This window comes from Cryptomeria japonica, chromosome 7, assembly GCF_030272615.1.
Source record: "Cryptomeria japonica chromosome 7, Sugi_1.0, whole genome shotgun sequence".
NCBI lineage: Eukaryota > Viridiplantae > Streptophyta > Pinopsida > Cupressales > Cupressaceae > Cryptomeria > Cryptomeria japonica.
Window position 1 is genome coordinate 797,812,000 of NC_081411.1, and position 26,874 is coordinate 797,838,873.

Consider the following 26,874-nt stretch of genomic DNA (forward strand, 5'->3'; position numbering starts at 1 on the left):
TTCCATCTAAATACCCCCATTTGATCAAAAACCAATTTTTTCCATATACTCTTTATTTTGCATCATTACTTCATCTACAATAGTAATTGACCAGGGGTTCAAAGAGTCCTTACCAATATCCTCTTTTGTACCAAGGGGATTGTTTCTGTTGGAATTCGAATCGGTGCTCTATTTCGGTTGATCATTTGAAAGTCCAACTTTCAAGTGATCCAATCTACAGTTGCGCACGACATCCAATTCAGATATCAGTATTTTCTTGAACTACCCATTCTTTACTCTCTGGAAGCCCTTTGCCTTCCATTCCTGCGAATTGGCAGGCCACTTGTTGGTGGGATTCTTGACATTGGATTGTCTATTTCAATTCCTACTCTGAGTCCAAGGAGGCCCAACAAAATTTTGATTCTTTACTAGCCTTGGCTGTTGTTCATTCCCGGCCTGGTATAGTGAGTATCCAACACCCATTCCTAAATACCCACTGAGGTCGATATTGTTTTTGATGATTCGAGTGGGGTTCCTTCTGCCTCTGTGTATCTTTCATCAAATTGTGTCCCGGATTTTCATAGGCCTTCCATCCATTATTGACTCTCACCCTGATTGCCTCCATCAGGATAATTTGATTTATCTCATCACTCCATGATGTGGCCTTCCATCTAGTGCTCCACTCACCTTGCTGCCAATCACCGTGCTAGATTCACCTAGTCTAAATTTGCTCCCAAGCCCCAAAGATACCTACGTTGTGCCCGCCATGCGAATTTTTTCCATCACCTCCTACTCCCACCATTTTGAATATCTATCTATGTTATTAATTAGAAAATGAAATGATAAAAAAGATTAAACAATAGAATATTATTATTTATAGCTTAAAAAAGAAACCTATTGCATCATAATTATATTAAAAATTTGTAAATTTTTTTCATGCTATTTTCTTAGAACTTTCAAGCTATCTTAAATAGGGTTTGACCTAAAAAGATTAACCCAAGCGTCATTAAAGAGGTCACACCTATATCCACCATATATATAAAACTAGCGATAACCTTACCCAAAAAATAATAACCACTGATCTCTCAAAGGTCATAGAGTTTCCACCCAATCAAAGAAGGAAACTCTCAAACAAGAAAAAGAAAATAAAATAGCGAGGACAAGAGGGCACCACACATGGAGCACCTCTCCAGCATCATCTTGGCCTTGCAATACATATGGGTGTACAGTGAAACAGTATATTTTATGATACTTAAATCTGGAGAACACCACCGAAGTTGTGGTTAGAATTGCCATCCCCTGAATGCTTGGCCAAATTGCCACAAGTTGAGAGCCACCCTTTAAGAAATTATGCTCCTCCCATCACTAGTGGTGACTCAAAAGGACGTATGTCCCATCATGTTCAAATCACTACCATTTTGGGTCCCAATTCTACCAGAGACTTTGCCAGTCCGAGTTACCAGGGGTGTGTGCATCCATGGCCTTCATGGAAACAACAAGCACATTTCTGGCTTCACCAACATTAGTGATGAGCACAATCTAACAATACAACAACTCAAATATAGTAAATCAAATTCCTCCCTTCTTTATGCATTCTACCCACCTAGTAGTGCACGGGTGCGACACCGCCTTTATTGAAAATCTTCTCAGAGACAAGCACGACCAAATCAAAGTATTGAAGAGGAAGGTTGCGCCATCCGCTTGCATTGTAGCCTCCATAGTCATCTTGCCTCTACTACTTCATGTGGAAATAAGAGTGGCGATCGTGTGTGCAAGCTGGGAAAACCATGGCCCAAAATGTTAACGCTAGTGTTAAACTGATTGTGCGTGCCAATACAGATACTATTAATTTTTCTCTTTTGTATTGTGAAGTCTTTTCTTTCTCAATGTATTTCAAAAGTATATTTGTTCAATTTAAATTAATGGGTTGAGTGAGTGCAACATCATCATCAACAAAATAAATAAAAAATTAACTCACAATCAAAATACTAAAAAATAAAGTTATGTAACAAGATAATAAACTAAAATGAATTATCTATAAAATTAAAAATAATATAATAATAGAAGTTATAATAAATTAAATAAAGTTTATGAAATATTAATTTATTTTAAAATAATTTCTAATTAATTTGATGAAAATTTAATATTTAAAAAATGTACTAGTTTACAATTGAGAAAAAAGCAAATTAGGTATTATTATATTCAGCCTAATTTAATAAAAAATAAAAATTATAAAAAAAAAATTAACAAAAGAAAAATTAGGACAATGAGCAGGAGCGGAGCAAGATCAGGAGTTAGGATTTTGGAAGGAGAAGGGAAGCAGGGGAGGATGAAGGAGAGGATGGCGAGGCAAATGCTATGGAGAGGGCCTCATGGTTCCTTCCAGATGGCTCAAATGTGGTATTTTTCTCTTCTTTTGGCTTTTGGCGAGGTGTATGCGTGGCCTTGTATTTTGTGGCCTTTTCGAGAGGTGGGTTCTATGGCAGCCTGCCTTAGCCTTGGGGGTTCATCTTGTTTGTGCTCTCCATTTCTCAGTGTATGTGTCATTGCCTTTCAGAGAATGGCTTTGTGGGTTATAGTGTGGCAACCTTATTTCTTTCTTCCTAGCCGCTCCTCCTCACTAATGTCCTGGCTTGGGGAGCTTTAAGAGTGGTGCTGGGTGTTTGTATTGTGTGAGACTGTGGCATGCAAGGCAGTGATGGGCCTCCATATTTCTTGTTGGGGTATCCTTCTAGCTATAGCTATAGGTTTTTGCTATGGGTGGTGGGCTTCTCTACCAGGAGAGGCTTACAGACTATTGTCTCAATTCTTTCTTGTGGGTGAAGGTGAGGGGTTTGGCTTGGTCTCAACCTACTCTTTGGGCTCAAAGAATGTGGGGCTCCTCTTTGTCTATTTACCCTGATTTCGGTATGTGTTTTCTCCCTTCTGTTGGGGCGGAGACTGAGATAACTTTGAGGTGCATTCTTGGTTTTTTATTGAGATGTGGGTCAGCTCTTAGAAGGGTAGCCTTGCCTTTTGGACTTCTTAGTTTGAACAGGGTTTCATTCGGTTGCCTATTTTGTTGGAAGCTTAGGGTGGGGCTTATTTCTTTAGAGATTTGTAGATCCCTTGTGTGGTGGAGACCTATGTTCTAGGTGTCTTGGCACTTGGGGTCTCTTCCATTTGGGCTTGGTTAATTAGTTATGAGCTTATCTAGTCTATTAGTTGTTTCCTAGTACTCTATTTTTTCTAGGGTATTAGAGTTTTCCTCTTTCGAGATATCATTGGTGATTTTGATGGTCATATGGAGGGGGTTGTTTTGTGGGCTATCTTCATGGTGTTTTTTAGGCTTACCTATGTGAGCTTGGTGTGCTCTTTGTTATAGCTTTTCCTATTGAGGTGATGCGCTTTGACAAGTGCTTCCTCTTGTCTATTTTGTGTGCTCCCATGGGTGGGTGTTATGCAAACTACTCCACTATTATCGGGCCTATCAAGGTGGTCTTGATTGTTGTTGTTGCATAGGATACTATGGTTTGTCAAAACAACTCACAATGACCTATTGAGGGGGTCCACAATGCATTGTCTGCAAGGTTTTCTTGTAGTGATTTTGTGATCACAAGGTTGTGGTTTTTGGGAGTCTTCCCAAACCAATTATTTTTGGTGACCTTGATAGTCCCTTCCATTTTGAGAAAATCACCTCTGTCTTGGAAGGTCCTTTAAGAAAACAATTGCAAGAAGCCTTTCAAAACTTGCTAGATCTATAGAGGTGATCTGGTGCGGATCTTCTGTGGTGGTCCATGTTATGGTGTCTATAATGGTTTTTCTTTTGGATGGGATTGGGCTTGCTGCCTTTCTCCCTTTTTATGAACAATGTTATTTCTAATGGTTCTTCTGGTAAAAGGCTTTGGGATGCCTTTCAAATCTTGATGTTTGTTCTTCTCTCCCTTGATTACATTGTTTCAATGCAAGGGATTTTTGTTGGTAGATGGTTCAAGGTTCTCCTAAATCCCTCTATTGTTATTACGTGATTTTTCTTATTAGGGAACTCTTTCTTGCCAGTTGATGCTCCAATCAAAAGTATCCTTTTCAAAAATGGTCCGCCTTTTTAGGTTTTCGTGGTTTTGGTGATCTTATTGCTTGTGAGTTTACCCTTGTGCACCTATATGACAGTTATGTATCACTAACAAGCCTATCTTGTCTTTTATCTAATCAAAACAATTAAAAAAAATGTGATTGTATGTAACAAATACCTTTCTTATTTCATAAATATAAATAGTATAGACATATTAACTACTAGGTTTTAACATGACTATCCCCTACACTTTTGAAAGGTCATATTCATCTTTTACTTGTCACCTAGTCCAAGAAAGCAAACAACTCTAAAACAAGGAAAAGAAAAGAAAATAGCAAGGACGAGCGGGCGCCACTCATGAAGCACCTCCGCAGCATCATCTTCGCCTTGTAATATGCACAGCTGAACAGTGAAGCACTGCATTTTACGGTACTAAAATCTGGAGAACTCCGCCGGAGTTGCGGTTAGAATTGTCGTCCCTCGAAAGTCTGGCCGAACTGCCACGAGTTGGGAACCACCCTGCGGGAAATGACGCTCCTCCCATCGCTGGTGGTCACTCTGAAAGACAACGTCTGTCTCATCATGTTCAAATGGCTCAGCCAATTTTGGCCCCAATTCCGCTTCAGACATTGCCAGCCGGAATTACCAGGGATTTGTGTGTCCTTGGCCTTCACGGAAACGGCCACCACGTCTCCGGCTCCTCCAACATTGGTGACCAGCACCACCTGGTAATACTGCGACCCCAATATGGTAAACCTCATTCCTCCCTTCTTCACGCATTCCACCCGCCTGAACCGCACGGGTACAACGCTGCCCTTGTATAACGCAATCTGCTCGAACGCAGGCACCGCCAAATCGAAGTGTGAGAGAGGAGGATTGCACCACCCGCCGGCATCGTTGGCCTGCGCAAAGTTGGGCGGGCAGAAGTTGGTGGCGGTGACGGTGACTGTCTTCCCTGGCAGACACCACTGCGGATCCTCCTCCGCCTTGCATTGCAATTCGTAACATCCTCCGCAGCTCAGCGTATCATTGAACAGTGCCGTGCTCAGCGCAGCCGTGTATATGCCGTACCCTTGCGCGGGCAGGTTCCCGTACCCACACGCACCTCCTGTGCATTCAATACAAACTCATCGTACCCATAGTTCAGACTCATCGTAGCCTCCATAGAAAGTGGCGTGGGCATCTTGCCACTGCTGCTTCGCGTGGAAATGACGGTGGCCATCGCGTGCGCAAACTGGGACCAAAATGTTAATGCCAGTATTGTAATCGATTATATTTTAGGGAAAAAAAAGTAGGTATCATTCTATACAATCTAATTTAAAGAAAAAAATATTGATAAGAAAGTCTTTTTTAATAATTAAAAGAGACTTGATTGTATGTAACACATATTTTTATTTTTAAAATAAATATAAATAATACATATATCTTTGCTACTAGAGTTTAACATGACTATCACTTACGCTTTTAAAAACCATATTGATTTTTTCCTTCTTATAAAAAAAATTGCAGCACTTTTGTGAAATTAAAAAATCCTTAATAGTTACTATTGCAATGTAATAATTTTCTTATTAGAATTGACTTCTCAATGACTTATAAAACTCTTGAAGGTCAAGCTAATATTCTAAACAATCTTACTTTGATATAATAAACTCCATGGTCTACATGGTCATATTCTTAGCAAATGTGTTGACAAGAAACCTTAGATCTTTCAAGGATTCTCCATATCTTACAACTTCAAACCTATTCATTTTTTTTGGGTGGTGCTAGTGATGCCATCAGAACATTTAGGAGTCCACAAATGTGAACTAGTAATGTAAATCTTTATAATATCGAAGTGCTAGCTATGAGGCAGCCATACTCATTCCTCATTGGGTAATGACTTCCACTTCTACATCATATAAGTGATCTAACTCTACATCATATAAGTGATCTAACTCTACATCATATAAGTGATCTAACTAGGCTTTGGCTTTGGGAACTCATCTTCAGTGGTATTTTAAATTCCATAGAGTTATTATCCTACCAATTATGACTTTTTTTGTTTAGATTAATAAACTTTAATAGTTATGGTTTAGTTTTGGAACTATTAATTAGTTTACAATCAATAATCATCAACTTTGGCGATTCATAGTTCAGAAAAGTGAAAGTTGATGGTGTCTAATCATCTGTGTTGTCTAATCATCTGTGTAGCTTGCGACATACTCAAAGTCACACAATTTCTTGTGGTTGGTTGACTAGTGAAAAGTCTTTAGACTATGCAGTAAGGTAGAGAGACCAGGATGGTGTAGAAGTTGACTGACTATAAGATGGTGATCAAAGAATAGAATTATCTATGGAAAATGAAATGGTGCTACAAGTTTTTGTGGTGAACTATCTGTGTGAATGATGAAGACTAGCATTTTACTTATTCGGTGACTCTACTTGAGGTGATTCTGTCGTCGCTAAGTTCTACATATTGATCGCTAAGTTCAAGGTTGGTATTAAAATATGCAAATTCCTTGTAGCGACGAGTTAACTATTTTTGGTATTGAAATTTGTTGTTTTGGTGCTAAAATTTATTGTGTGAGTGTGCCATGGAATGAGAATTGGTTGGAAATTTGCACGTATAATCTGTTGTTAGAAGGTAATTCCAAAGGGAGGTAATAATATCTTCTAAGGATGGAAAATGGTGTGTGGAATCTCAAATGTCCAAATCATTATAGGAGTATGAAAAGAATACGACATTACAAATTCATTAATAAGAATTCAAGTTGTATTTGAATTTGCTGAGAATTGTGAAGCACATTTCTAAAGGTATGTACAAGTTTCTTTTGTATAAGAATATTGATGTGTTCATTAAGGAGGTATAAGTAGTTATAAAGTTTTTCATGGAAAAGTTAGTTTATATACATGGTAAATTAAGATATAATTACTTTTAGATGAAAAAAGATCTATGGGACATTGTGAGACTCTAAGATTGATCATGTGATTGAATGTTAAGGCAATCTTACTAAGTATGTCTTAAGTTTTGATTATATTTTTTTTTGCTTTGAGTAAAATGAATACTAGTTTGGAAATTGTGATTTTTTCTTTGATTGATGAAGGACGTAGAGTTAATAAGAGTAATTTAATTATTGAGGAAAGTTCTTTTCTTACTAAGAAGATTATTCTTAGAAAATTGAACATGTGCAATGAATTGCATTCAATGGTCTGAAGGTCTCATTAGTGTGAAGTTGAAGAAAAATAAATCTCTCAATGCGATTGAAGGAGAAACACACTATTGTAGTTTTGTAGTGCATAGGGAAGACTCGTCTCACCATAAATTTGATGAAAGACAAGTTCTTTAAACATTAGAGAAGATACTACTGGAGGTAGGAGGTCTTTTATCATCTTAAGCTAGCTTCCCACTCAATGGTGATTTATTGCATGGGAATCTCCTTTAACATTTGTATTTTTAAAAAAAAGAGGAGGTTGTTGGTATATTACATTAGCATATAGGTTTAACTTTAGTTTAGACACCCACTTTGAATCGATATCAATCAAGTTTTGTTTCTACTAATCTTTCTCTTTCATATGGTATTAGACCTAGTCTTGGATGAGAGAATAGAAAGTGGTTTTGAAATAGTTGTCTTCAAAAGATAAAGTATGGAATGACAATTAATCCATGCTAGATAAAAAAGTTCATGTATTTAAAACATGACATAGATACATGGCATTGGAAACGTGTGATATGAAGGCATTAGAAGAGTAAATGTTACACGTGTGGCAAAGGTTTGTTGAGCTTCTCGATCGTACACACTTACCACAAGTAAATAATTGATTGATGTGTGAAGAAGACCAATTAGATGGACACAAGAATGTAATGAGATAAATTTCCTATAGAGTGAACCATTTTTCTCAATCAATTTTTAGTGGTGTAAGGCATGCATAGAAGTTATAGAATATGTGCAAAGGAGTTGAAATATGTTGAAAGTATTTAACTTAAGGTCTAGAATAACACACATAGTATCATAATAACATTGTGACTAATTAATCCTTCAACATGATATATTATTTCCCCAAGATGACTTCCTTCCAAGTGTATCTATTTTAGTTATAAATCAATTAAGGATACGAAAAAATTTAAGCGAGACCTAAAATGTATTAGGATTCCCTTTTTTCAAGATTCAGAATTATTCTTATTTAGAACTTTAATGCATGTCAATAAGTCAAAATTACGTTGAATGGTGAAAATAAAACATTTACTAGTGCCCAAAAAATTAGGATACCAACCAAAATGTAATAACTAATAAATTGAATAAAATATTACTTAGGGCTAACTTTAGAAAAATATTATGAATAGACAGGAAGAGCTCATTAATAACTTTCCAAAAATTATTCATTTGCAAGAAAACATAGATTTTTGGTGAAATGAATGAGCTAAGAAGTCCAAATGAATGATTTGGACTTCAAATAAAAAATATAGATACAAATTTAGAAAAACTACCCACAACACTATGAAATGCTTAAAAGCATCTTTTTGACATCTATGAAAATAGTGTTCACAGTCATAAACATTTTTTACACTAGAGAAACTATTGACATTAAAAAGACATTGTTCATGTCAAAAATACTATTCACATTGGAAACACTATTCACCATCAAAAAAATTATTCACGTGATTGTACAACATCAAAAAGAGCTTCCCCAAAAGCTCTTAAGTCTAAATCTAACACCCTTTGTATGGATCTAAGAGTTTTGACCATTTTTTAAGCATGACAGTGACTCATTTTTATAATAGGCATATGAAACCTTCTAGTAAAACCCTTAAATAAAGAGCAAAACCTTGTATATTTTCAGCTTAGATACCATTTCAATAATAGATAGTTTTGCAAAAGCCATATTATCATATGTAGTTATAATTCTTCTATAAAATAAATCTTTCTATAAAATAATATAATAGAGAAAATGTGTGAAAAAAATGAAGAGGTTCATTCATTTATTCAATTCACAAATAAAAGTACTAGAATATATACATTTATATTTTCTAAGAAAAACCAAAGCAAAAAGGAATTTTATGATGCATGCCACAACATTGACAAAATAATAATAGAAAATAAATTCTGAATTAAGTGTGCCTAATAAATTATAATAATATGTGAATATAACCTCAAACCAATGACAATTATTTACAAAACTTGTTGATGAACTTACGTGGGCCCTTAGATCATCTATCACTACATTGATGATAAAGTTATTGCATTTCGCATAAAGATAAATAAATACACCTAAGAAGATTCCCTTGCGAAGAAATAAGGCACACCTTTTGTTGAGCTATCAACTTTAACCAATAGTACACTAGTACATTAAAAACATACGAAAATGTTCCCATAGGAGTATATTGTTAACATAATGAAACTCTATTATATTAGATTAGATGGTAAGTGTGGTGTGCATCACTAACAAGAGGAAGTATAGCCACCAATATAATAAATCATGAGCTCTATAATTTCTAACAACCCTTAAGAGTTTTGTGTGTTTACCATGTCACACATTTCTTACCTAATAATCTATTGTCATTTAAGTGCGTTGTTTCACTTGTGATGATCTTACATCCAATTAGTCCAAAAGACAACATCTGCCCCATCATGTTCAAATGGCTCTGCCAATTTTGGCCCTAATTTTACTTGAGACTTTGCCAGCTAGAATTACCAAAGATGTACATGTCTTTGGACTTCACGAAAATGGCCACCACGTCTCCGACCCCTCCAACACTGGTGACTAGCACCATTGAAGACATGCATGCAAATGCAATTGTTCTTTGGCTTCACAACAATAGCACTATACATTTTAACAGTGTTTAATATGGTGGCACTCTAATTTGCACTCAGTTTTAGTTTTATCCTTTTATTACTGTTCTAGATTTTACAATTGGGAGACTTTAGTTTAAATTGATTTTGTAGTATTTCTCATGCATTCGAAGCATGAAGATACTTGCTAAGTTTAGAACTGTAGTTTTTTAGCTTGCTTAGTCGGTGAATGATCTTCTATTTATGTATCCTGTTCATACAATTCATACAATAATTTTTTAATGAAATTCAGATTTGCTTCTTTATTGTTCACACAACTAAGGGTTTCTTGCTTAATTTCATATTGTTTCAATTTTTTATTGCTGAACATAATATTTTTATTCGGCTCTTTTCTTAGCATAGTGTAAGAGCATATTATTTTGTATTTTTCAATTGGTATTAGAGCTTGGGTTTACAGATTTCTTTTCTGTGTGTAGATAATAGTTCTTTTTTGAAGAAGTTTCAATGGCAAACAACAACAGCATACCCTTGCAACTACCATAGCTTACTGGAGAAAACTATGAATATTGGAGCATAAAGATGAAGACTCTTCTAAAGTATCAAGATATTTGGGAAATTGTAGAAGTTGGATATATTGGGCCTACAAATCAAAATGCTTATAATAGATTGAATCAAAATCAGTGTAATCAGCTGAGAGATGATAAGAAAATGGACAATCGTGTTGTCTTCAACATCTAATTTGCATTGGATATTTAAAATTTTTCCCGTATTGCACGCATGAGAAAGTCAAAAGAGCATGCGAGGCTTTACAAAATGCATACCAAGGATCTGACAAAGTAAGATTGGTAAGGCTTCAAACATTTCAAAGGGAAATTGAGAATCTCAAGATGGAAGAAGCCGAATCTATTCAAAAATACATTTCCATGACTCAAGATATTGTTAATCAACTTAGAACTCAAGGAGAAACTATCACGAAGCAGAAAATTGTGGAGAAAATTTTAAAATCTATTCCTCCAAAGTTTGATCCAGTTGTTATAGCCATAGAAGAGAGTAAATATCCAACTACCTTTCAAGTTGTAGAATTGCTTGGTTCATTGCAGTCATATGAAGAGTGTATGAAGCATTCTACAGAGAGTCTTGCGCACGCTTTCCAGTCTACTATGAGAATCGAAGAGAATTCTTCAAATCTTCCTTCACACTCCAATAAATTTCAAGGATAGTCTTCTTCAAATAGAGGACATGGTAGAGGAAGAGGGAGAGGTTATATGGATCATAGAAACATCTAGTGTCAGTATTGTGACTGGTATGGGCACTATGAATTTGAATGCAAGAAGAATAAATCTGATTTGAAAAAATCAAGAACCAACTATGCTAAAGAAGCTTTTGAAGAGGCAAAGCAACTTTTCATGCAACTTTGCAATGCAAACTCAAAAATATGTGTGGTTCGTAGACAATGGTTGCTCCAATCATATGACAGGTAAGTCTGATATTTTTGTCAAGTTGGTTGACTCTGTGAAAAGTTAGGTTAAATTTGATGATGATAAAGAGGTTTATGTAATGGGAAGAGGTAATATAGCATTGACAACTAAGAAAGGTTATGCTACTTTAATTCATGATACTTTGCATGTGCCAAAGTTGGAGCATAATCTTTTAAGTATTAGGAAACTTCTAGAAATAAATTATAAGGTTGTCTTTGAATATAAGTGCTACAAAATATTTGATAAATGTGCTAACCATCATGTTGTAGTTAAGGCTTATATGACAGAGTATAGGGTTTTTCCTCTCACATTGGGCTCTACTAAGATGCATGCTCTCAAAGAAACCACAAATGATTCATCATTATGGCACCAACAATGTGGACACCTAAATTTTTAAGCACTAAGTTGGCTTTAGAAGAAGAATATGGTGAGAGGACTCCCTAGAATTTAGGAAAAGCAAGATGTATGCTCAGGGTGTGCACTTGGCAAGAAACATCATGATAGCTTCCTGATGAACAAATCATGCAGGGCAAAAATTCTACTAGAGCTTGTGCATGTTGATATTTGTGGTGACATGCAAGAGGAATATTTGTGTAAGAATCTCTATTTTTTGACTTTTATTGATGATTTCTCATGCCACACCTGGGTTTATTTTATCAAGCAGAAATTAGAGGCTTTTGCATGTTTTAAGGACTTTAAGTCTTTGGCAGATAAATAGAGTGGGCATTCTCTCAAAATAATCAAAACAAATAGAGGGAGAATTTAATTCTAAAGAATTTTCTGATTTTTGTAGCACTAATGGGATCAAAAGACAACTTACCGCAACCTATACCCCCAACAAAATGGAGTTGTCGAATGAGAGAATCATATCATTAAGGAGATGGCACGTAGCATGTTGCAGCCCAAAAAACTTCCTAATTACTATTGGGAAGTAGTAGTAGCCACCACAATATATATCTTGAATAAAATCCCTACAAAGTTGGTTAAGAATATGACTCCAAAGGAAGCTCGGAGTGGTCACAAGCCTTCAGTGGCTCATTTTCGTGTATTTGGTTGTCTAGCCTATGTTCATGTTCCAGATAAAAAATGAAAGAATTTGGATGCAAAATCTCAGTTTTTCATATTTGTGGGTTATTCTGATGCTAGAAAAGGGTACAAATTCTACAATGCTGACACAAAGAAATGGATCATTAGCCGAGATGTGGTTTTTCACGAAGGGAGAGTTTAGAAATGGAAGAAAGGTGATCAACAAACCACACCACTCATCATGAATATTGATGATGATCGTGCTCCTCCTCTCCACACAAGTTCGAGTGGAAGTTCCAGCTCCAATGATATCTCAACCATGACCCCTCCTAGATCTAGTCCACCAGATTCTCCTGATAGTTCATCCTTAGCTAATAGCTCTAGTTCAAAATAAAGTCCAAGCCCTTTTTTGAAAGATATGAAGTTTGAATAAAATTTATCAAAGGATCTCTAAAATTGATACCATTGTCAATTTTTCTTTGTTTAGTTCAATTCAGGTTGAGCCTTTTGTGTATGAATAAGCAATTAAAGAAAAAGTTTGGATTGATGCATTTAAATGAAGAGATGCATGCAATTCATAAACAATAATACATGGGAGTTAGTGAAACTTCCTTAGGGAAAACAAGCCATTGGTGTGAAATGGGTCTACAAGGATAAGTATCATGCAGATGGTTTGTGAAAAGACATAAGACAAGATTAGTTGCACAAGTATTTTCCCAAACCCCTGGAGTAGATTATTCAAAAACCTTTGCTCCTGTTCAAGATTTGATACAGTCAAGATTAACTTGGCTATAGATGCACAACAGAAGTGGCCAGTTTACTAGATGGATATGAAATCAACCTTCTTGAATGGTTACATTGATGAGGAGGTCAATGTGAACCAACCTATTAGCTATGAAATTCTAGATAAATAAAAATTAGTTTACAAATTGAAGAAATCACTTTATGGATTGAAGCAAGATCCGCATACATGGTATGCAAGGATTGATAGTTATTTCTTAAAGAAAGGCTTCCATCATAGCTCTTCTGAGTCAACTCTCTATATCCAAGACTTGGGTAATTAAATTCTCATTGTTTGTCTCTATGTGGATGATCTTATTTATACAGGTAATAGCACATCTCTCATGGAGAAATTTCAAGTTGGCATGAAGAAGTAATTTGAGATGTCAGATTTGGGACTCATGCATTACTTTCTTGATGTGGAGCTGCAACAAAATTTTGAAGGTATATCAATTTCTCAATCCACATATGTATCTGATTTATTGAAGAAGTTTAGAATGCAATCATGTACTTCAGTTGCCACTTTGTATCCCTTGGTGAGAAATTGACCAAAGAAGATATAAGCTCCAAAGTTGATACCACATTATACAAAAGTTTGGTTGGGAGCCTCATGTACCTTACTACTATCTGACCTGATATTATGTATATCATGAGCCTTATCTCTAGGTTCATGTAGGATCCACATGAGACTCATTGGTGAGATGCAAAAAGGATCCTAAGGTATGTGAGTCGAACACAAAATCTTGGCATTAATTACTCTCCTACTGACAAGTTTGAACTAGTTGGTTACACTAATTCAGATTGGGTTGGTTCAATTGATGACAAAAAATCCACTTCTGGTTATGTTTTTTCACTTGGTTCTAGCACTACTCCATGGAGTAGAAATAAACATGCAACCGTGGCTCTCTCTTCTGTAAAATTAGAATACATCGCAGCAATTGTAGCCAATTGTTAGACTATTTGGATTTGCAGGATCTTGGAGGATCTTCATTTGGTTCGGGACTATCCAACTACCATTTTTTGTGATAGCAGTAGTACAATTTCCATGGGGAAGAATCCAGTCTTTCATGAATGCACCAAACACATTGATATCTGCTACCACTTTATTCGAGATTCAATTCAAGAAGGGCAAGTGGAATTACAGTTTTGTCCTACATTCGAGCAAGTTGTCGATATATTTACCAAAGGTCTTTATACAACCAATTTTGTTTAGTTAAGGACTCAGTTGGCTCTCATTCCCATTGTTCATCTAGCGGGAAATTGAAGACATGCATGTGAATACATTTGTTCTTTGGCTTCACAATGGTGGCACTATAAGTTTTAATAGTAGCTAATATGGTGGCACTCTAGTTTGCACTTAGTTTTACTTTTATAGTTTTTTTTGCTAAAGAAGTTGTGATTCTTTCCTAATTTTGTTCAATGTAATACTCCGCTTGCATACAGGTAAAAGCACAAAACTGTGTCACATTTCAAACCAACTTATCAACACAAGTGATTTTAAGTAATTCTAACTAAAAATTAATTTTACTAAAGTATATGGTCTATAGAGGTTCATTATAGCTACCTTATATATGGGCCACAACTTTTCCAGTTGGAATTGTCTATAAAAATGTATATTTTATACCACTTTGGGTCTAATTACCAGAAAACAATTTATTTTAAAAAAAATCGATGTTTCAACAATTCCTACTCTTATAAATAATTTTTTTTTTAATGTAAAAATACCCTTTAAATATATGTGTTTTAATATTTTAATTAGTTTATATATTTTATATTTTATTTTAATTAAAATTAGGTCATCAACACTAAAATATAAGGTCGATTATCTTGTAAAGGAAAAATACTAAAATTTATTTAAAAATTCTATAAAAATAAATGCACTAGATAAAAGAGTCTATGTCAAGATGACATAAACCTTTTCTAATTTGGATAAATAATTAATTAAAAAGGTGACGATAAATGGAAAGAGTTATATTTTAGTACACACAACTTTTTATATTTACTGAAAAATATATATACATAAAAAATAGTTAAAAATATATTTTTGCACTAAAGCTTCAAATTATCAATTTACACAAAAAAATTGAAAAACAAAGATAAAATTTACTATATAATGTGTGACGCCTCGTGTAACTTCAATTTTAGCATTTTGTCACCAACTAAATTATAGTGTTTACTTTATAAGAAAGTATGTTCAAATAATTTTTTAAATTTTAAAAAATTTATAAACATAAAATACATAAAAAAATATACATTTTATTAGTTTACATCATTTCAAAATTCAAAATATATATTTCACTTTCTATTGATGCAATTTTAAAAATTGAATCAACATTCCAACCATTTTCTTTATAAAAGTGTGATATAGCTTTATGCTTTCAACCATTTTTTAATTTAGAAATGCATGCATTTGAATGCACGAACTATCCTATATTTTGAGATTTAGCTTTTTATTACTGTTCTAGATTTTACGATAGGAAGACTTTAATTTAAATTGATTTTGTAGTAATTCTCATTCATTCGAAGCATGAAGATATTTGGTAAGTTTAGAAATGTAGGCTTTTAGCTTGCTTAGTCGGTGAATGATCTTCTATTTATGTATGTTGTTCATACAGTAATTTTTTAATGAAATTCAGATTTGCTTCTCTACTATTCGCACAACTAAGGGTTTCTTTCTTAAGTTTATATTGTTTTAGTTAGTTATTGCAGAAGAGAATAGTTTTATTCAGCTCTTTTCTTAGCATAGTGTAAGAGCTTATTGTTTTGAACTCTTCAACCATCTTGTAATACTGCAACCCGAATATGGTACAACACTGCCCTTGTAGAGCACGGGTACAACACTGCCCTTGTATAACGCAATCTGGTCGAACGCAAGCACGACCAAATCGAAGTGTGGGAGAGGAGGGTTGCACCACCCACCAACTCAGGATTGATCAAGGATAAAAAATGTTGTTTCCAAGGAAATAAACAAATGTGTGGAGATGGGTGTAAATGTAGTCTAATAAATGATGTGAAAATGATGAATATATTGAATGTGTGTCTAAAGATGAAAGGCTAAGGTTGAATGCAACAAAATAATTTTCATTGAATGTGAAATGGATAGGGGTAAGCCTTATGTAATGAGCTACACCTATATAAGACTATCTAATTGTATTAACATATTTCATTGAAATGGACCAAACCTAAATTTGAGAATTGGCATGACTATGCAAATTTATCTATTTCATTTTTCTCTCATTTTGAGATGCATGTTCAAATTATGTGAAAAGTGTCAACCAACATTAAATACAAATGTTCGAATATTTCAAAAGGATGTGTGGTTATTTTATTTTAGTGAATGCAATATCATCATCAATAAAATAAAATTCTAAACTTGTAATCAAAATACTAAAAAATAAAGTTATCTAACGACAGAAAATGAAAAACTAGATTTTGAAATGGGTGAGTGCGTGCAAGGATAGGGACTGGTGAGGGCTTCGAAAGAGGCTGCAAGGGACAAGGAAGATGATGACTCAAATAGGGAGGAGGCTTGTTTGGGATCCTTTATGGCATTGTCGGTCCCCGTTCTTCTCCCCTTTGACTCTATTTTGGCTAGATGTGACATGCGTTGCTGCAGGAAGTGGTTTTATCCTAAGGTTTCGATGGTGGTCATGGAGGATTTTGGTGTCGGGTTCAAGGATGTTGAGGCTTATAGCATATTTGGCTTTTCTCCCCTGGTAATTTGTTTTAGGCTTTCTATGTTAGAGGTCTTTTTATAAACAAAAAATGTTGATGCTGAGTTGCAGGTTGGCAATGTGTTTCCTATTGGTAGCTTTTTGTACTTAACATTTTGGGGTCCCCTCAAAACCTCATTTTTCCTTAATAAAAAATACTATGACAACTTAATCCTACAACATGATCAATATTATTTCCTCATGATGAATTCCTTCCAATTGTATCTAGTTTAGGAATGAACCAATAAAGAATAGGAAAACTTTTACCTAGACCTAAAATGTGTTAGGATTCCACTTTGTCAAGACTCCTAATTATCCTTATTTAGAATCGCTATAAAAGGGTGAGAATAAAAAAACCACGATACTCCCCTTAAGTAAATAAATTAAAGATAAATAATTTTAATACATGTCAATAAGTCAAAATCAAGTTGAATGATGAAAATAAAACATTTCCTAGCACCAAAAAATTTAGGATATCAACCAAAATTTAATAAGTAATAAATTGAATAAAAGATTACCTAGGGCTAACTTCAGAAAAAAATTATCAATAAATGAGAAGATCCCATTAATAAATTTCCAAAAAATATCCGTTTGAAAAAAAAAAGAGATTTTAGTTAAAAGAAATGACCTAAGTCAAAATGGGTGATTTGGATTCCAATAAAAAAAGATGGTTGGAAAAATTGAAAAAAAATGTCAACACCACTATGAAACGCTCAAAAGCATCTTTTTGAAACCTACAAAAAATAAAAATATTAGATATTGATTGTTAGGTCCCGCAGATAACTGAGAGGCAGGGGGTGAATTAGTTGTCAAATAAATTCAAACCAAAAAGAACTTATCCAAACTTAATGCTTAATACCGGTAAATCAAACTTTATGGCAGTAGATAGTTTATCAGTTAATTGTAGTACTGGTAAAGATTAATGCATGAAACAGAAAGACAATAACATCCACAACACATAACACCAATATTTGTATTTGTACGTGGAAACCCTTTAAGGGGAAAAACCATGGTGGGAAACCTTACCCATAATCAGATGATACTACTGCAGATAGTATGTGTATACAAATGGGGTCTGCACATGTAGAAAGGCCAAGTGCCTAGAGCTCACTACTCAAACACAAATAGCTGTCACACTGACTACAATTGGGTGGTTAAATCCAATAATGATGTACTGCTCAAAATAGCATCTTCATATGCTAGATTTTGTACTGGTTTAGTTCTGATATGCCTTCACAAAAACCTTCCTTCAACCTTAAAATGATATTTGTGTGTATAGCTCTACTTATTCTCGCATATACCATACTACAATTCCTTTTCCCAATCGCATATCGATCTTACAAATAAGATCTTACATATATACCAAAGCCTAGGACCAAAATATATAGGTCGGCTTTACAAAAGATATTACAATAAAAATAATTTACAAGTAAATCAATAACCGATGCAATATCCGATTCTACATGTTGGCCTAATGTTACAACATTAATAAATTATCTCCAAAGCGTTCCATGCTGATCTAGAATAGATAAGCGTGTTGGTGCTTATTTTGGACCTATTTGTCGGTAACAACAAATATGCAAACACAAATATACTAATGAACAAATCTCCAAGACAAAGTGTCCAAACGATGTCTTCAAAATAACCAAGTGTTTTTCATGTCATTCCAAGTGTCGGTGAACAATATATCCTATCAGTGAACCAGATACCAGTGACTGTGCATAAAGTCACTTGCTTGCCGGTGAACATTGCCAATTCTCCAAAGTGCTAGAGTTGATAAGTGTTAATAGGTGTTGACATCAATGACAAAACCATATCAACATATTCAAAATACCAGCAATCTTCCCCTTTAGCATTGATGGCAACACAAGATGGAAAAACCATCAAAGTTCCAAAACAAAAATGCCAAATACCAAAAACCAACAATCTCCCAAAAGAGATCATAACTAGAAATCAAATTTCAGATATAGAGAGTAATCGATATCTCCCAAAATAACAATCTCTCCCCCTAGGACTAACATGTGTTTTCCTTGTGTTTTTCCATATCAATCTCTCCCCCTTTGACATCAAATGCCAAAGCAATACCAAAACTAGGTTTAAATACAAAATATCAACCAATTCATTATACCAACTACTCCCCCTGAGAAGTAGCTCTCCTCATCAAAGCCGGAGTAAAAGATTTCTTTGTTAATTCTATCGGTTGATGACAAACATCAACTGTCTAAGTCTCTACCGGTGGGGGTATGACCCGAAGCTGATCTCTGAGATATTCAAAGGTCTCTTTAGGCAAAGGTTGAGTGAAAATATCTGCAATCTGTTCTTTAGTATTCACATAAACCAATTTTACTTCTTTTGTTTCAACATTCTCTTTTAGAAAATTCAGTTTGATAGAAACATGTTTGGTTTTAGAATGTAGTACTGAAATCTTAGATATATTAATTACTGTTGTGTTATCACAATAGATAGTTATAGGTTCCTTGCATTTTACCGTTACGTCCTTCAACATTTTCTTAAGCCATAATACCTATGTACAGTTAGTTGTTGCTACAACATATTTTGATTCAACTGTTGATAAATATGTGCAACTTTGTTTCTTACGGGACCAAGAAATTAATCTGCTTCTAAGAAAAAATTCTCTGTCGGTGGTGCTTTTTCTATCATCCACATCTCCTGCCCAATTTGCATCTGTGTATCCACATAATTGAAAGTTTTCATCTCTAGGATACCATAAACCAAGATTTGTAGTGCCTTGTAGGTACCGAAAAATCCTTTTTACTACTGATTCACGATTTTCTCTAGGATTACTCTGAAATCTTGAAATAATACATACTACATTCATAATATTAGGTCTTGTTTGTGTCAAATGCAATAGGCCTCCTATCATATATTTGTACCTAGTAGGATTAACAAGTGTAGATTCATCCCTTAGTGATAATTTGTCATTTGTAGTCATAGGTGTGCTTACTAGTTTAGAGTTCTACATCCCAAATTTCTTTAGTAACTCCTTCAAGCACTTAGATTGACTCAAGAATATACCTTTATCAGTCTATGAAATCTGCAATCCTAAAAAGAATTTTATCTCTTCAATCATAAATATTTCAAATTCTTGTTGCATTTCAATAGAAAAGTCTTTACATAATCCATCTTCTCCTCCAAAGATTATATCATCAACAAAAACTTCTATAACCAAGATGTCATCATTAGTCACTTTATAGTATAAATTGTTGTCTGCATTACCTTTAGAAAAACCAATCTTCAAAAGATATTTATCCAATCTAGCATACCAAGCTCTTGGAGCTTACTTCAACCCATACAAAGCTTTTCTTAACCTGCAAAGCATATCTTTGTTATCTTTCAAAGAAAATCCATCAGGTTGCTCAATGTAAACTTCATCTTCAAGAACTCCATTCACAAATGCACATTTAATATCCATTTGATATACTTTGTAGTTCTTGTGTGCTGGAAAAGCGAAGAATAATCTAACTGTCTCAATTCTAGCTACCGGTGCAAAGGTTTCATTATAATCAATTCCTTCTTTCTGTGAATATCTATTACACACTAGTCTTGCTTTATTTCTAATTACCTTACCATCTTCATTAAGTTTGTTTTTGAATACCCATTTTTTTCCAATTACATTTTTGTCTTTAGACTGGGGAACTAATGTCCATGTGTTATTCTTCTCAATTTGTTCTAATTGTTCTTCCATAGCTTTAATCCAGTGTTTATCTTCGCATGCCTCATTAATTGATGATGGTTCAATTTGAGAAATTATACATACCTCTTCATTTGCCAGTCTTCCTCTTGTCATAACTCCTTGATACTTGTTCCCAATTATCTAATTTTTAGAGTGATTCAGTCTTACATACTAGGGTGTCTTCATTTCTTGTTGGTCTTCAGTTACAGTGGAATATTCAGATGATACTGGTGTAATTGGATCTTCATTCTATACTGGTGGGTTCAATGTAGGTTCATTTGTGAGTATCCTTGTTGCTGGTTTAGAGTCTATATACCTTGAAGTTCCTCTAAACTATTCATCAATTTTCACATTTGTACTCTCAACAATTTTCTGCAATCTCTTGTTAAAACATCTATATGCCTTGCTCTTAGATGAATAACCAGGAAATATTCCTTCATCACCTCTAGGATCAAATTTGCCAATATACTCATCTCTTCTAATATAGCATTTACTTCCAAATATTCTGAAATATTTAAGAGTAGGAGTAATGCCAAACCATAGTTCATGAGGGGTCTTACCAGTTTCACCTTTGATGTGAAATTTTTTGAATGTATAGACCGTTGTTCTTACTGCCTCTCTCCAATATACATGTGGTAGATTTGCTTCTGATAACATACTTCTAGCTGCATCCAAGATAGTTATGTTTTTCCTTTCTACAACTCCATTCTGTTGTGGTGTCTGGGGTGCTGATAACTATCTTCTGATTCCACTCACTTCACAGAATGTATTAAATTCCTCAGATGTGAATTTACCTCCTTGATCTAATCTCAGACATTTGATTTTCTTACCGGTTTCATTCTCTACCATCACCTTGAATAGTTTGAATTTCCCAAGTGCTTCTGATTTTTCTCTAAGAAAAGTAACCCAACACATTCTAGAATAGTCATCAATTATTAGCATGAAATATCTATCACCTTATAAGCTTTTAGTTCTAGCTAGACCACATAAATGAGTATGATATAAGTCAAGAGCATTATTGGATTTTTCTCTAATACTTTTGAAAGATGCTCTAACTTGTTTTCCAAATCGACATTCCTTACATACCAAATTGTGAGGATTAACAATCTTAGGCAAATCTCTAACTGCCTTAGTTGTACTAATTTTCATTATGCAATCAAAATTTACATGACAGAGTCTCTTATGCCATAGCCAACTTTTATCAATATGTGCAATCAAGCATGCCTTTTCATTGTTATTCAAATGAAAGATATTACCTCTAGTTTGATTACCGGTTGCAATTTCCAAACTAGTTCTGTTCATAATTTTGCATTTTCCATTCTTGAATTATAACTGAAATCCTTTTTCAACTAATTGACCAACACCCAATAGATTATGCTTTAAACCTTCAACATAGTAAACATTGTCAGTATTATGCTTACCGTCAAGAAATATAGTACCTTTTCCTTTGATTAAAGAAGCTTTATCATCTCCAAATCTTACTAGACCTCCATTATATTCCTAAAAAGTCAAGAATTTACTTTTGTCACTAGTCATATAATGTGAATATCCTGAATCAATGATTCATTCATCCTTAACTTCAATTTTAGCTACCAGGGCCTGCTCTATCGGTTGGACAGTAGGTGTCAGTTGATCTTCTGTTATAGCAACAAAGACCCATCCATTACCTACCGGATCCTCATCAGAATCATCAATGACTCCTTCATCAGCAAGATAACAAGATTTATCTTTATTCTTCTTAAATTTGTATCTCTGATATTCAGGGTTAGGCTTGTATGTTCTTCTAGCTTCTTCTCTCAATCTTGCATGTCTATCAGGGCATCTTGAAGCCATATGACCAATCTTATTATAGTTAAAACATTTAAAGGGTGTTTTACCTTCATACTTACTTCCAATTGGACCTTTAGGCATTTTCCTTGCAAATTTTGCTTCAAGTTCTTCAAGTTATTCATTTTCTCTCTCGCTTTCTTCAAGTTCTCTTGCATAAAAAGCTTTCTAATTAGATTTGTCAAATGATGGTGTAGATGATGTTGATGCCTTAAAAGCTAAATCTTCCTTTATAGTAGCAACGTGACCAAATTCCTCAATTTCAAAAGCTGAAAGTTTTCCAATCAATGTATCCCTAGTTACTAATGTATTAGGCATTGTTCTTAACTCATTTATAGCAGTAACTTTCATTTTGTATGCCGGTGGCAATCCTCTTAAAACTTTTGAAACAATTTCGTCTTCACTTAAGGTTCCTCCACAACATTTAATACCCAAAGAAAATTTCATTAACTCTTTCCATAAAAGAAGAAATCCTTTCATCTTCTTCCATTTTCAGATTTTCATACCTGACCCAGAAGCTTTCAAGTTTTGCAATTTTGAGTATGGAATCTCCTTCATTCAATGTTTCCAAATGGTCCCAAATAGCTTTAGCAGTATATCTATCTGATAATCCCATGATTTGATGATCTGATAATGCACTCAAAAGTGCTTCTCTTGCTTTGCAATCATTTTCTTCATCTTCTACTAAGGTAGGTGGATTAGGCTGATTTTGAGTAGGAGCAGTGTAGCCATTCTTTGTAACTTCCTAGGTGTCCTTTCCAATGCAATTTAGATGTGTCTGCATCCTGATCTTCCATATGCCATAGTTGGTTCCATCAAGTTTAGGACCGTCCTTCCTGAAATAGTTAGAAGACATTGGATCTCCTCAAGCTGTTAAACTTCTGCAAAAAGAGGACTAGCTTTGATACCAATTGTTAGGTCCCAGAGACAACTAAGGGGCGGGGGCTGAATTAGTTGTCAAATAAATTCAAACCAAAAACAACTTATCCAAATTTAATGCTCAATACCAGTAAACCAAACTTTATGTCAGTAGATAGTTTATCAGTTAATTGCAATACCGGTAAAGATTAATGCATGAAATAGAAAGACAATAACATCCACAACACATAACACCAATATTTGTATGTGGAAACCCTGTAAGGGGGAAAACCATGGTGGGAAAACTTACCCACAATCAGATGATACTATTGCAGATAGTATGTTTATACAAATGGGGTATGCACATGTAGAAAGGCCAAGCGCCTAGACCTCACTAATCAAACACAAATCGGAGTCATGCTGACAATAATTGGATGGCTAAATCCAATAATGATGTATTGCTCAAAATAGCATCTTTATATGCTAGATTCAGTACCGGTTCAGTTCTGATATGCCTTCACAAAAACCTTCCTTCAATCTTCAAATGATTTATGCGTGTATAGCTCTACTTATTCTTACATATACCTTACTACAATTCCTTTTCCCAATCGCATATCGATCTTACAAATAAGATCTTACATATATACCAAAGCCTAAGACCAAAATGTATAGGTCGGCTTTACAAAAGATATTACAATAAAAACAATTTACAAGTAAATCAATAATCGATGCAATATCTGATTCAACATGACGGTTTAATGCATTTACAAAAATAATAAATCATCTCCAAAGCATGTTGTGTTGATCTGGAATAGATAAGCCTGTCGATGCTTATTCTAGACCTATTTGCTGGTAACAACAAATATGCAAACATGAATATACAAATGAACAAATCTCCAAGACAAAGTGTCCAAATGATGTCTTCAACGTAACCAAGTGTTTTCCATGTCATTCCAAGTGTCGGTGAACAATATATCCTATCGGTGAACTAGATACCAATGACTGTGCATAAAGTCACTTGCCTGCCAATAAACATTGCCAATTCTCCAAAGTGCCAGAGTTGATAAGTGTTAATAGGTGTTGACATCAATGACGACCATACCAACATATCCAAAATACCAACATTGATAAGATATTAAGTCTCCCTAAAGAAAAATTCATCCTTATGCATGAAAGGATAGGCTAGAAACATTATTCCTAACTTGAAAACATTGTTCACAATCATTAAGATTCTTCACACTATAGAAACAAGTCACATTTAAAAACATTGTTCATGTCAAAACTACTATTCAATTTGGAAACACTATTCACCATCAAAAATATTATTCACATGGTCATAGAATCTCAAAAAAGATTGGCCCAAAAGATCCCAAATCTAAATCTAACATGCTCTATATGGATTCAATTCTTTTGACATTTTTTAAGCATGATGATGGGTATGTTTTATACTAGGATGATTCATACAAAATCTTTTGGTGAAACCCCAAAAAGAGAGTAAAATATTATATATTTTGAGTTGTAATACCATTTTGAATAATAGGTAGCTAGATACAAAAGCCAAAATTATATGTTGTAATTCCTCTACAAAGTGGATCTTTCTAGATAAAATCATATACTAGAGAAAAAAAAATGAAAAAATGAAGAGGTTCATTTACTCACTCATTTATCACAAATAAAGATACTAGAAGATATACATTTGCATTTGCTAAGAATAAACAAAATAGAAAAAATTTATGATACATGCCATAACATTCACAAAATAATAGTAAAAAATAAATTCCTAATTAAGAGTGTCTGATAAACTAATGATAATACATGAATACAATTTCTAGCCAATAATAATTCTTCAAGGACTTGTATGGGGCCCTGGAATCATTGATCACTACATTGATAAGATAGTTATTGTATTTTACATAAAGTTAAATAAATATCCCTAAGAAGATTCCCTTGTGGAGTAGGAAACACATTTTATTAAACTAACAACCTCAACCAATAGTGCACCACTAGATTTAAAAAATTATGAAAAAATATTAAAATGATTCCATAGGAGTCCATTGTTCACACAATGAAACACTATTGTATTGGATTAGATATTCGGTGTGGTGTTCATCTCTAACAAATGTAAGTATAGCCACCAATATAATAAATAATAAGCTCTATAAATTCTAACAACCCTAAGGAATTTTGAGTGTCCATGTCACACATTGTTTCTCTAATAATCTATTGCCATTTAAGTGTGTTGTTTGACACGTGATGATCTTATATCGAATTAGTCCATTAATTTGTGCCGACCAAATATTCTTTTGAAATGTCTAGTTATTTACTTTTCATGTTGGTTGAGAATGATCATATACTTTGAAATATGTACTTAATTTAGATTCACATTCATCTCAAAGAGAGACCAAAATTAATTAATAAATTTGCATACTAATATCAATTCTAATTTAGTTGTAGAGAAATTTTGATGAAATGTCGTAATAGAATTACATATTAGAAAATGTTAGACTCTTGTTCTAAGTTTCACTCATGATCCAATGTTTATTCCTTGTCCCCCCCCTATATCACGAGACATATAGTATTGATGGGCCAACAAAATTTGGTTCTAGTCATCTATGTTGTCCAAGACCACATCAATTTCCCCCAAAAAGGAATGATTGAAAACCATCTGACAGACCTTCTTTGTTTTGGGTTTGAAAACACCCATATGAATGCAAATAGCCAATAACATGGCCAGAATTCTTGTGTTCACTCTATATTTGTGCACTTCCCTCAAACACTCTGAACCCAGAATCTTCCTAACCGCATGCAAAATTAATGGGTGGTTTGATTCCAATACCATCGGGAGTCGTTTCTCCATGATCTCCCTAAGAAATGCCATTTATTTCTTGGTTGATTCCAACATATATGGATGTCAATGCCTACCACCTCCAAGTACGCAGAGAGAATAAATTGTGCGATGCAATTACAACCATGCTTGCCAAATATATAATCTCCTATACCGAAAAAGGCTATGAGTTGTACTGATTGCCCATCATAATGAAAACATGCCTCGACCCATACTCAAATTATATCCAAGATGCAACTTTTATTTATTATTATTCCTCATGACATGAAGGCTTAGGCCATCACCACCTAGGCCTCATACCGATTCAAGTACAAGCCACATATTTGGTTAATCTCAGGTAATAAATATTTTGCCACTTGTTTATAGCTTCTAACATGTCACTTGGTTATTGAGTACTTGCATTCCATATCCACACTTGCCAACTTACCTGGAAATTGTACCACCGCTCGTTGCCCAATCGTCATTATTATTTCCACATCAATTGCTTGTCAATCCCAAATCATTCTACAAAATTAATGGTTTCAACATTCCTTTTTCTCTCCACCACTTGTTTGGCCAGGTCATCCACCAACCCATTACCTTCTCGATAGATATGACAAATTTAAAATTCTTCAAAACTCTTCAACACATTTGTGATTGGCGTCATCCATTTCTCAAGTTGCCAGTTCACCATCCATTGACTCCTGATTGCATTGATCACTAGCAAAGAATCCCCTTCAAGATATTTTTTTTTTGACCCCCAATCTCCTAGCAATCTCAAGTCCTTTCAAGGCTGCTCGAAATTCAGCTATATTGTTGGTGGTCTTTCCAATATATTCAGTGGATACCCCAATAGTATGACCCTGATCATCTCTG

The 26,874-nt window shown here is 34.3% G+C and overlaps 1 protein-coding gene across 1 annotated transcript; it reads right to left on the minus strand.

Moving 5' to 3' along the window:
• Nucleotides 1-4,494: 4,494 nt before the first annotated feature.
• LOC131057391 (expansin-A2-like) lies at nt 4,495-26,483 on the minus strand. Its single transcript, XM_057991560.2, has 2 exons — nt 26,447-26,483; nt 4,495-5,138 (listed from the first exon to the last, which is right to left on the minus strand). Exons 1-2 carry the CDS (start codon nt 26,481-26,483, stop codon nt 4,495-4,497), a joined length of 681 nt encoding a protein of 226 aa, XP_057847543.2.
• Between the last annotated feature and the right edge of the window lie 391 nt (nt 26,484-26,874).

What these genes read in the sequence shown, in the direction of transcription:
- LOC131057391 (XM_057991560.2), bottom strand. Translation starts at nt 26,483, where the DNA reads ATGACGATTGGGCAACGAGCGGTGGTACAATTTCCAG. An exon ending in AGCGGTGGTACAATTTCCAG is followed by an intron (nt 5,139 to 26,446) that starts GTAAGTTGGCAA and finishes TTGAATGCACAG; the next exon opens with GAGGTGCGTGTGGGTACGGG.